At 49.2% G+C, this 11729-nt stretch overlaps 4 protein-coding genes across 4 annotated transcripts; 2 read left to right on the top strand and 2 right to left on the bottom strand.

Moving 5' to 3' along the window:
- Positions 1-793: 793 nt before the first annotated feature.
- On the bottom strand, positions 794-1291 carry BBA_09566 (Acyl-CoA N-acyltransferase; the record flags this gene model as incomplete). The annotated part of the gene is made up of 1 exon (XM_008604663.1): positions 794-1291. One exon carries the CDS (start codon positions 1289-1291, stop codon positions 794-796), a length of 498 nt encoding a protein of 165 aa, XP_008602885.1.
- A 200-nt stretch (positions 1292-1491) lies between these two features.
- On the top strand, positions 1492-2082 carry BBA_09567 (myb-like DNA-binding domain-containing protein; the record flags this gene model as incomplete). Its single annotated transcript, XM_008604664.1, has 1 exon — positions 1492-2082. The coding sequence occupies one exon, from the start codon at positions 1492-1494 to the stop codon at positions 2080-2082; it is 591 nt and encodes a 196-aa protein (XP_008602886.1).
- A 1675-nt stretch (positions 2083-3757) lies between these two features.
- BBA_09568 (pol-like protein) lies at positions 3758-4898 on the top strand (the record flags this gene model as incomplete). The annotated part of the gene is made up of 3 exons (XM_008604665.1): positions 3758-4309; positions 4379-4594; positions 4794-4898. 3 exons carry the CDS (start codon positions 3758-3760, stop codon positions 4896-4898), a joined length of 873 nt encoding a protein of 290 aa, XP_008602887.1.
- Positions 4899-6542: 1644 nt separating this feature from the next.
- Positions 6543-7416, bottom strand: BBA_09569 (uncharacterized protein; the record flags this gene model as incomplete). Its single annotated transcript, XM_008604666.1, has 3 exons — positions 6543-6555; positions 6621-7366; positions 7411-7416. 3 exons carry the CDS (start codon positions 7414-7416, stop codon positions 6543-6545), a joined length of 765 nt encoding a protein of 254 aa, XP_008602888.1.
- Between the last annotated feature and the right edge of the window lie 4313 nt (positions 7417-11729).

The following is an 11729-nucleotide window of genomic DNA, read 5'->3' on the forward strand; positions in this document are numbered from 1 at the left end:
ATGGCATGCACAAAGACTGGCTTCCATGCGTTGTCTGAAGAGCCTCGCCCACATAATTTCCAAGCTATCTGATGACACTTTCCACCTGTCTTCCTTCTCTTCTAGGCCCGTGTGACTTGGCATGCCGTACAATCGTCCTGCCCACAGCTTTAACCGACGTGACAGCTCTGACTGCGCGGCATTAAACTTCCAATACGACTCGAGTCTTATGTGCAGGCCTGCCCCCTGGCTTTTGCAATGGCGCACACGGTGCACAGGGTCGAGTTGGAGTCTGCCAGAAAAGGGCATTCGTGGATAGCTGCGTGGGCACATCTCCTGTTAGACAGCGTCAAAATTCCTCGCAAAGCACTCTGGCCATCATTGGTATAGATTAAAGAGGCACCTGGAGTGTTGGATCGGCGCGGCGTGAGCACTTCAACAATGTGATAAGGTGCCAGAGGCATGTTCATCGTGTGCTATGCCGAAACTCTCATGACGAAGTGGTTTAATGCAGATTCGTGAATAAATTCGGATGTGATGATTAGAACAACAAAAGACAGATGTAAGAGGAGAGGGAGCGGGGTTTCAGATTATGGAAAGGGGCGGTGATTCAAAATAAAAGGGGAAAGAATGTTATGTAAGAAGAGAAGATATCAAGAGGCATGAGTAACATGTGCAGGGCTTTAATCGAACTTGAGAGGAATGGATAGATGCCAGGCAATTTTATACACGTTACAACTTGTCTTGGATGAGGACTTGTGTCTAAGAACCGCCCGGGTAGCACATCACCTGTTTAATTGCCGCCGTTACCGGATCAGCAGTCGACATACAGCGTTTTCTTGCTGCGTTCGCGCCCGTAGCGTTGGATGTATTCAAGCAAAGATGTTCTAACACCTTTGTAAAGCCTATCTATGCGGTACTCTGCGATGATTACTGCTAAAAATAGGAAATTCATTGCCTCCTGGACATGGAGCTTCATTTCTTCGTGCTCGGTAATGTACGCAGGCATAGAGTCTTCGCGTACCGTGGCACTTCCGACTCGGATGCGCTCTGCGCTATCTGTACAGCCTGTCTTTCGAGTCTCTGCGATGAAAACTTTTGACGCACTGTCTGGGTCTTCAGATTCCTCGACGGACTCAATGGTCTCCTGCGCAAAACCCTCCCGTTCGGAAAAGGGCTGTTCTCCCCACATCTCTGCAGAGCCGATCGCAGCAAGGTGCGGCAGCGTCGAGTCGAAAGCTGCGATAATGAATTGCGCGTCATGACCTTCTAGGCTCGCTAGTCGAACGTAAAATTTCTGAGAGTGAGCCATGGTGCAGTAACCGAAGCCCGTAATTCCGAGTAGCTACCCATTTACACTGTTTCATCTGGTTGCATGAGTTTATCGACGATATTAGTGTGCTGGCTGTGGAGCGATGTCTGATCAGCAGACTGCCGGCCTTATTTCCATCAGAGACCATATTGGAATTGTGAGATGCTGAAATAGCTCATATTGCAACAGAGAGTCATGCAATGATGCTAAAAAGGATTCGATATAACGAGAAGCTCGCGACTCTAGAGTGTGCAAAAGACGACCTCAAGCAATTAGATATCCACCGCACGTTAGTTCTCGGTAAGACAAGGATCCTTAGCTTCGCTGCCCTGAAAACGCTGACAATATCTAATCTCCCCCCACCTGAGACAATGGAACAAGTGCATAGTGATGGGGAGTCGGAGGCTGAGTTGTCAGAAGACGGGCTGGCCGGACTTACTGAGCAGTCGCAACATGAAGAACCTAATGACGGTGAAGAAGCTACCCTGTCCGGTGAAACAGAGTTCACATCGGAACCAAGTACCAAAAAAAAAGAAGAGATAATACTGAGGATGTATGCCCTATTGCTTGTGGTTCAATCCCACAAGTTCTACACCTGGGTCGAGACTGCTGAGATGAATTACCCAAAAATAGCAAAGCAATACCGTGAGCGCTACCACCAGAAGCTGGAGCCGTCCTTGAACCACAAGCCTGTTACACCTAAAGAAGGGGCTCAAATCGAACATCTCGTTTCGGAGATCGGCAAACGATGGGCCCAGATTGCACAGCAAGCTACATGGTCGCAGCGATAACTCTGTCAAAAATCGGTGGTATGCAAGGCGTAGGCTCCGCAAACAACTCGCCCGCCACCAAAAGAAGAATCCTGTCAGGGAGGAGAATCGCTGCCGAACCGGCGCAAGAGAAGACATGATACGGGCATTACCACCGCTAAATACGGCGCCGTCTCACACGACGCAACATCGCCGGCCAGCGTTTTGGTCTGACCCACCTTCGCCGCTCCCCTGCTCGCTTAAGTCTCCTGACTACGAAGCTTATCAAAGCACAGCATTACCATACAAAACTGCTGTCATTCAACATCAAGGCATCGAAATAACATCGCCACGAGCGTCACCCGGACGCTTTTTGTCTAGTAGTGATATGACGCGCAGCGTGAACTGAGCAGATGAAGCTGTCTTTCATACTGGGCTGAGCTGCAAGTTGGAGATAAACTTTCTGCATGAATGTACGGTTGATAGGGTGCTTGAGGAAAATCGAAGTCATATCTGTACTTGTATGCTCGTCATGTATCTGAAATGTAGCTATCTTGGCCGGTCACAGGTGAAATGACGCTTGCAAATATTTGATGGAATCCACATGAGAGCCGCTATAGCTGACCTGGGGCCGCACACCAACCAGCCGCACGCGTAGCGGGATCTCCACTCCTTTCGGCAAGCCCTGCCTCAGCTGCACACTAAACGGCAAGCAAGCAACTACCAACCAATTCGTTCAACAAACCCTGTTAAACATCGGCTTGTTTTGGTAACGTTCCATTTTCCTTGAACACTTTTGGTGTTCGCCTAATTGGCAGAGGATTTATCTTATCCTACACATTCGGTTCATTACTTTTGTTATACGGAATTTCATAGACAGAACATACCATGTCAATACGAGTTGGAAAGCAATTGTCGTTCGTTGAGCAGTAGTCGGCCATGTAACGGCGGCTGTATTGATCGCATCTTCTCATCACGCGATACGTAGCCTTTGCGAAGTTTTCTCTCGTTCTGTCGCGCTTTGGCATCATCGGGCGATGGGCTGAATGTAAGCTTAGTTGTTCCTTGTTCCTTGCTTGTTATCGCTACAGCGAAACTTTATATTGTCTGTCAAGTTGCTCTGTCGCGAGCGCAAACTGAGTGTCGAAGTGTCGCAGTGTCTAAGAAAAGCAATGTAGGACCAAGCCTGTGACGGCATCACTTATGCCATAAATGTATTAGCCTTAAAACATGTGTTTATAGTAGTGTATAGCTACATATTCATGCACACTTGAATTGATTTGCGTGATGCTGCGCTATACAAATGTATCACCAAAGGTTGAAAAGCTGTATACGCATGCGACGCAGATACGGGTATTGTGACCCCCTCTCCCTTGGAGAGAGGGGAGACTAAGCTCCCAGCAACGCGTGTGCTTCGTCAAAAATCCCGGGTATTCAGCGCAGGAACGCTGTCCAGGTAAAGGGTAGTATTCTATCTTAAGTGCGAATAGCGGCGGAGCTAACCGGTTATGTTGTGACCGCGTCACGGGCATGTGTATTTTTACATATTATCTGTCAGCACAGGCAAGGTAAATACAGTTGTGGCAGAAACTACTAGAAACTTTTATAGCAAGCAACGTAAATCGAGCGCACGAACGAGCAGTTCAGTGCGAGGTTTTTCATACTAAAAGTTACCATATACCAGTACGTGCCGTATTCCCAGTATGGGCGGCAAAGCATGCCTCAAGATTTGCTCCCGCCAAGTACGAGCTTGTGCACTTCACCAGAGACCCAACAGCGAACAGCACATGCTCTCCGCCTGCCGCATACCAAGGTGAAAGCATCCCCGTCGTGCAAGTACCTAGGTGTCCACATGAACACTAGATCGCGCTGGGACTATCCGAGAAAAGCTAGAAGCGGGAGCCACCGCACGACTGGCTGCTCTCTCGGCCTTGGCATCCTCATCATGGGGCACAGGGCTCACGAACCTACGACAAGTATACAGAGCATGATTGTACCGCAGATGCTGTACGGATGTTCAGCATGGTTCATTCCGGGCTCAGGATACACAAGTCGTGGGAGCTCCATGATTAGCGCTATTCGAAATGTGCAACGCCGCGCTGCGCAAATCATCACGGGCGCTTTCCGTACGACAGCGGGCAGCGCAGTCGACGTCGAAGCCCACCTGCTGCCAGTGGGTCAACAGCTTGAGCAGACAGCGGTTGAGACGACAATGCGCATCAGAAGCACGCCACTTTTCGACGACATGGCTGTGATTGAAGGAAGTCAAGTGAGCGCGCGTCGGCTTCGCGACGCCGCGAGTCCTCTTGACTAATCTTCAACACTACTGGAAGACAAGTTCGGTGTCCAACTGAACCAACTAGAGAAGCGGAAATCACACGTTGTGCCGCCTTGGTGGGCACCACCGGATGTCAGCATAGCCAAAACGGCTGCAGATGCAATTAAAGGGCATAATGCCATGGAACTGGGCGCAATCCGTATCTTTACTGACGGAAGTGGGGCATCTAGTGAGAACGTGGACGCGCCGCGCGCCCTATGGGGCCCCACTAAGCGGGTACGACTGCACCTTTAGCCGTAGAAGGCTCGATAGCACGTCCTAAAGCCTACTTTAGGGCGCAAACGGACGTAAGGTAATAATCAAATCAAATCAAAGAAATCAAATGAAAAACACATGGGATGAGCTTCCCGGTCAAAGACGTTCAACATCATTGATAAAAATTCAGCGTCTGCTTCTTTGTTACTCACGTACAAAGCAACAAGCTCTAGCCGGTGTGAAGATCAATGGAGCACCACGTTGCTCCAATGTCTTGTTATCGACCCAACCAAAGAAGACCTGTGTCCCGAAAACATGCTACTGAGAAATCATTTTTCAAGTCTTGCCTCGAAGTTGGCTTGGGTCACATATTTGATTCGAATCTAGACTCTGCAGCTGACCCAACACGGTCAAGGCGACCGCCACTCATAAAGAAGGGTAATCCAAGTATAGCCACGGAGGCAACGAGGACAAAAGGTGCCGCCGGGTGCACCTTTTCCCGCAACACGTGAATGAACCAGTCTTTTTTTTTTAAAAAAAAAATTTTTGTCCCTAGAACTGATTCAAATATATATTTATACTTGGAAGCCACTGTCAATGGGAGCAGCTACCGCCTACGATGCGTAGGCCCTTGGGCTATGCGACAACGAGCAGTTACAGGCGGCGCTCGATCTGGGTACTCTCCTGTTTTACCATTGTATAATCCGGAGATAGTTGGTAGACTTGAGACAGAGCTTTTAGTTGAAGACATTGCTACATGAAAAAGGTGTAGTATAAACCTTGATGGGACACTCCATACTTGTTTCCAATAATATAATGTTTTCTGTCTCGATTTCCTTCCTGTTCTGGTGTTCACCATCATTTCTCTCTGCCGAGTACTACTACATAGAATAGACGGAGTCTCTAAGCTACCGAGCAACTCGAACGCCGAAACCCTCACGCGGCCAAAGAGGTACGGCACAACTATCTTCATTGCATTGGTGCATGAGTAGCTGATGCGCAAGGGCTTTTGCCGCATCGGTTGGCATTCCATGCTCAGTTCTGGGACCAAAATTGGTGTGGCAACCAGTCACATGAGCACAGGGCAAAGAGGAAGTACCTTTGGAAGCTTCCAGCATCTGATTCTGGTGACTCGCGAAGCTATTTCAGTGTAGAGTCCAAGCCAATTTCTTTTCGAAATTCTTTTCGGGTTTTTTTTTTCCGAATTGCTTTCTGCTAGCAGGACTTTGCTTCACCTATATTCAGTAATGACAGGGCGGCATATTTGAACAAGGGCATGAGATCGAGGAGCTTGCCATTGATACAAAACTGGCTATAGGATTTCACGAGCTCTAGAATGCTGCTCGCGGCCTGCTTGCACACCAACTCGGGCAGTGTCCCGTCGATGGCAATCGGTGCCCCTTGGTGGATGTATGGCGTCAAGACACACAAGACGCAAAAGTGATAGTAAGTGCTGATTGGACAGTTCATTGTCAGCTCTGCTTAGGCAGCAGGATAATAGGATCCAAACTTGGTCCAGCTTGGAAAAGGGTGCTTACTGAACAAAGAGAATAAGCCGCATATGGCGGTCTCCGCAGACGTTGGTATAGTGGAAGAAGGAAGCATACCAACTCAAACCTTGCTGATAAACATGTACAGCCTGCCTGAAAGTCGTCTTTTGTGCCGCCGATCGTGCTGCATACGTCCATTCTGTCAACTGGAATAGCTTGGCAGCTATCACGCGAGGGTTGTCCGGGGTAGAACAAAGGTCTCTGCGGAAGAACGCATCATCTATGATGGTGAGCTGATCATGAAGAATACGTCATGTTGGCAGCGAAATGTGAGCGTCACACCTATTATGGAACTGGACAGGTCTAATAGACACCGAACAGCGATCCCCTCGGATTCTTCCGCATGATTACTTATCTTGCCAGCTCCGCTTGCGTACTCGCTCAATGTTTTGTTATAGTCTGAAATCAGATAAAGTACCCTAGGCAAAGGGACTAGGTGGTAAGTATAATCCTACTACGGGACGACAAATGCTCACGAAGAGGTGGCTGCGACTTACCTGTTGGAGGAGACGGCAGCACAACAAATATTCGCGTGCACCTGCTTATTCGGAAAACATAAACTATCGGATTCGATTGGCTGCTCGGTGTGCCACTGCTCAATGATTGCAGCACCAAAGTCGGCCGCGAATCCCTTGCCGTCATTCAACTTATTGCAGCCGAGACAGTAGAGCGATAGGACACCGAGCGCTTGTATGTCGGCGATGCGCCGCGGGAGACCCGTGCCGTTGTACAAGGCAGATATTGCTTCGCGGGCAAATGCCTGCCCGAGGTCGTCGTCTTGAGGATTGCTCCTTGCTCCGGATTTGGTCGCGAGACTTGCATTATCCTTGGCCGAAAGAGTACCCAGTGCAAGGAGCGAATCGATAAGAGCCGTGGAGCAGTATAGACCATGGCCTTTTCCAAAATCGCGCTCAAAATCATGTTTATTGATGGGACAGAAAATGAGGCAGTCCCTAGCGAGGATGACATCGAGAAGCTGCGGGAGCTGCAGCCGGTAGTGCTCCAGGTTGGCGCGAAAATGCGACTCTTGGGAAGAGATGCCCGGCAAGACGATGCAGGGCGACGGCGCATTGCTTGATGTGCCAGCCGACGTCGGTGGGCTGTCCAGTACGGTAGCTACCGGACTGATGGTCGACGTGGTCTTGGTCACAGGAGGGCTTGCGACGGTGGAGGCGTCTGCAGCAGTGACAGGACAATTTTTCATCAAGGTCAGAGCCAGCACCCATACGTGTGACGATCGTGACTAGAAGATTTTTACGCAGAAAGTTTTCTTACCTTTTTGGCTACATTCATCTTGGGCAGTGGGCCTCTGCGCTGCCACCGACGAAGTAACTTCTGCACGTGGCTGGCCATCAGAGAGCCGGCGCAAGATGCTATTCAAGTCGGCCGGGCTTGTTTCCTTGGACGATAGAAAATTGAGAAGCCTGTCGTTTTCGGAATTTATCAACTGCAGGTGCGCCAGCTTTTCTCGCAGGTCTGCCTTGGAGACACGAGGGTTCTCGATATCCACGCAGCCGACACCGCCTTTACGGCACCCTCGACACGGCTTCGAGTCGTTTCCATTGCACTTTATGCGTCGACAACGAAGTTAGTCGAACGACGCAAAAGAGAAATTGAGGTCATCAAGGCAAAGAATACAGGCCTGCCTGGACTCACTCCTGGTCAAACCTACCTTGCGTTTCTTGCGGCGACAGCGCTCGCAGGCACGATGCGTAACTGATTCCCCACGCGGCATAGCAGTCTGTTGTTTTTCCCTGGTTTCGCGACCATTCATACAGTTGAGTTGTCTTAGGCACAAGTCCAAGGGGGTAGCCTATTATTTATGCCGGAGGCAGCCCCGTATGGGGTCTGCTTGATCGTCGCACCATTAGGGGATTGGCTTGTAGACTGAGGGCGTCGAGGGGAGAGGGGTAGTTTGCCAAAAGGCACACCTAGACATGCATACTCGTCAAATGGTACAACCCATAACCCTGACGTCCTGGCTGGCTGGGAGAGGTATGGGGAGAAGGCGGGAGAAGGTCAAAGAAGAGGAGGGAGTGCAAAGATGTAGTGGCAAACACGATGGCGTTCGCACATCAACTCAAAGTGTGTTGCAGGATCGCACTAAAACATCAATCAAAGAGAGAGGAAAGAGCTGCTGGTCATCCAGACACCCTCCTTTTAAGGCTGAGCCTTCGGTTCATAACGACACTACCCAGATTCAGAAGACAGTTCTTTTAAGGGTCTACGTATCCATGAATCAAGAGCTGAGATGCCGTTACACATTCCTTATTCTGTGCTCCTTAATGCGCATGTAAGCAGACAATGATTGTTGTCTGCTATGCTTTTGTCGATTCGTCAGTAGTTAGGCAGTTCTTTCCTCCCCCACATTTTCCAATTCAAGGGTTAGATACCTACCACGCAACCAAGGAACCAAGCAACCAAGCAAGGTGTCAAAGGTGTGTAGTGCAGCGTGGTCCCCGTATCTCGGCCGAGGGGCTGTTGCACACAACGCGATAACGTCAGAATCTAATATCATCCCTGGTTCAGGCGGCACCAACATTACCTCGGAAGGTTGAGAGGACCACGAAGGTCTGCAAGAGGGTAAATGCACTTCCAAAAACAGACCATCATGTACATCTACGGTAACTAATTATTTAGCTGAGACGGTTGGAACGGGCGACGGTTGGTGGGTTTATCGCACAAATGGAAACATTCCTTGGAGCCCGAAACCCATCCGAGTCCCCGGAGTTCATCTCTGGTCGCAGTATTAACTAGAGTCAGCCTTCCTCGACATTTATTGGAGCAGAATGAGGGGGTGTATAGTGGTATTGTTGTGATGGTTGGGGCTGGGGTGGAGACACCCATTACCTGAATCCAAAGTGATGTTACTATGTTTTGTTTTCGAATTTTCCCGTTCCGCTGACCTTTCAGCGTGATGGGTACAACAGCAGCTTGCCGATTGGCTGGGCTGACAGCTTTATGGCTGATAATATTCCATGCATATAGGTGACGATATGATTGGTTAGTGGCACAGGAGACGACAAGTGGTGTCCAGATGATCATCGTCCAATCAGGGCGATATTCTAGCCAAGCGCGAACTAAAAAAGATGAGACAGCTGTCCAACGAGTGCTTCCCGTTGAAATGACTGAAAATATAATCGCGATAACTCAACACTGATACTGGTATTTGGGATTTTCTCCGAGGTTGACCAATTAAACGCTAGATTGCGTCTAAAAATTAATTCGCAGGCGCTTGTGGTTGGCTCTGGTGATTGAATCCAACCAGCCCCCACATACGGTTGACTGGTGACAACTTCTTGCCCCGGTAGTTGCAGCTTCTCACTGGTGAGGACCCCGTATGGAGGCAGGTATACTCCCATCTTCATGCTCACACCTATATACGGCTTATCACAGTCCTCGAGAGGTTATGGGCCAGCCCATCACCCCTTCACCTCTGATGGGGAGACGTATCATAGTGGGGAATGGGCTGGCCTATTACATTCCTCAATGGGATAATAGGCTGGCTCATGTCCTAGGGGTGGGATAGGCCAGCCTATCATAATGATATAAGAAGAGGTACAGTATGAGCTGGCCAATCACAGTCTCTAGGGAGGAATCGGCCTAGTCAGTAGGTGCAGGTAGGTAAAGTGTAGGGATAAATTGCACCAGTCAGTAGGTGCAGTCGAGTACAGGGGGTAACTTTTCACCAGTCAGTAGGTGCAGTCGAGTACAGGGGGTAACTTTCACCAGTCAGTAAGCGTATGAAAATAGGAGTTTTAATAATAGGGCGTTTAAAACTAGGAGGTGTGCCTTCATAGGCTGTCGTATGAAGGCACCTAGCCTTTTTACGGCTCTAATTCTTAGCGTGGCTGGTTTCACGGCTAATGGGGTCGGGTAAGAGTTAATATTTTAGACGAATATGCTTAAGTCGATGAGAAAAATAGAGATCTTAGGATCTGTAGCGGCGGCTGTGCAAAGCGGCATCGGCAATGTAGTTGGCGGTAGTGTTTTCGTAACGCTACAGAGCGCGGCAGCAGGTGGCTATGGTATCGCGGCCGTAAATACGGCTGTCTAGGCTGCCAAGGCCGCTATTGCCTTAACTGGCGGGGTGATACTGGGACGATCCAAACAACGTGAGGTGTGATGTAGGAGACCAACGCGTTGGCAATTGGGGTTCTTCGTTTAAGTCAATGCATGCTTCTGGTGCGGAATCTCGTCTTAGTCAGCTAAAACATCCCTCAATATGCATTCTTAGGAGCTGCTCAGTGTTGAAGAGGGTTGTCAAAGAATCGGCTGGCGGTATATTGCTACTTTCGCAGACCTAAGTATACTTTGAGCTGCGGGCGTTTTTTTGTGTACGGGACGTTTGTGTTCAGTGGGGAAAGCTTGACTGCCGCATGCCATCAACGCGAAGGTGGGCTGAATTGGTCTGGGCGAAGATCCAAGTTGAGCATGGTAACAGTTGGCACGTTACTTGGTAGTGATTTGACCGACCGCGTCGGTCAAATGGACGGATTGGCTGCCAGTAAAAAAACGGGGCCTTAACCGGTTCCTGACTACTCAGAACAATGCAGTAGATTCCATGAATGCCACGGACAATGCATAGGATAGAGCTTGACCGCTGGGCCAAAAGTTCTCCATGCTGCCTAATTGAAAATTGTGATGTTATATTATCTGTTGACTCCGGCGCTTATGCCGACGTTGACAAGGGAAAAAAGGGGTGGGTGTTTCTGCACAGAAAACGTACAAAGTCACACGTGAACTTGAGCCAGCAAGGGAAAGCTTTCAATGCGAAGTCAATGTCTTACAAAAACTCAAACCTGAAGGCTCCCGTCACCGCTATTGACATAGAAGCAAGTTACAAGCAATCTCAATAGCCACGCCGCTTACCATTTTCGTCTATATGCTGAGGTATGACGCTATCGAAGTAAAGCGCTTAGCAGAGTGAGAACCGCAATCAGTGTACCACCAAGTCCACGGGCATAGCTTCCAGCCGTTAGCGCATTTTCAATACTGCCAGTCCGAACCATGATTGCAATAACACAAGCGCTGCCCAGAATCGTTAGGCCGGTGAGTACGAGAATATATCGTACATTCCAACCCTCGACCAAAAGAACTGCGGAAATTGATCTCCCGTAGGGAGAGGCAGCGTCGTTTACTTTGTCGTATTGTAATTCTCTGAGGCCGAGATTACCAACTGACAAAATTGTTGTGGCATGAAATTGGAACTCACTCGTAAGAATATACGAATCCCGCGGTGCGTAAAAACCGCAAACCCCTGGCATCAATGCCATTGTGCCACCAGTATTTTAGAGTGGATGGAAGCTACTTCTATTCGGTATGCATTCGCCGAAGTTTTCGAGATTGCTGAGCACGATTTTGACGGGCGAATCGTAAAAATGGGAGAATGACGACTGTGTGATAATAGGCTGCGATTTCATTTGTTTTATATTCGTCAAGCCATGCTGCATCATGTACAGACAGCAAAAGTTTACGTAGCCATTAAATATGAGGCTGTGAATGCATGCCAGCCTCCTGAATGTGCAGATGGGGTTTCAACGAATGTGCCGGCCTTAAAATCCGCCTTTGAGTTTGCCTTTAATTCTGCCCTTCCGTCTGCCTAG

Source organism: Beauveria bassiana (genome assembly GCF_000280675.1).
Source record: "Beauveria bassiana ARSEF 2860 unplaced genomic scaffold BBA_S00058, whole genome shotgun sequence".
Classification (NCBI taxonomy): domain Eukaryota; kingdom Fungi; phylum Ascomycota; class Sordariomycetes; order Hypocreales; family Cordycipitaceae; genus Beauveria; species Beauveria bassiana.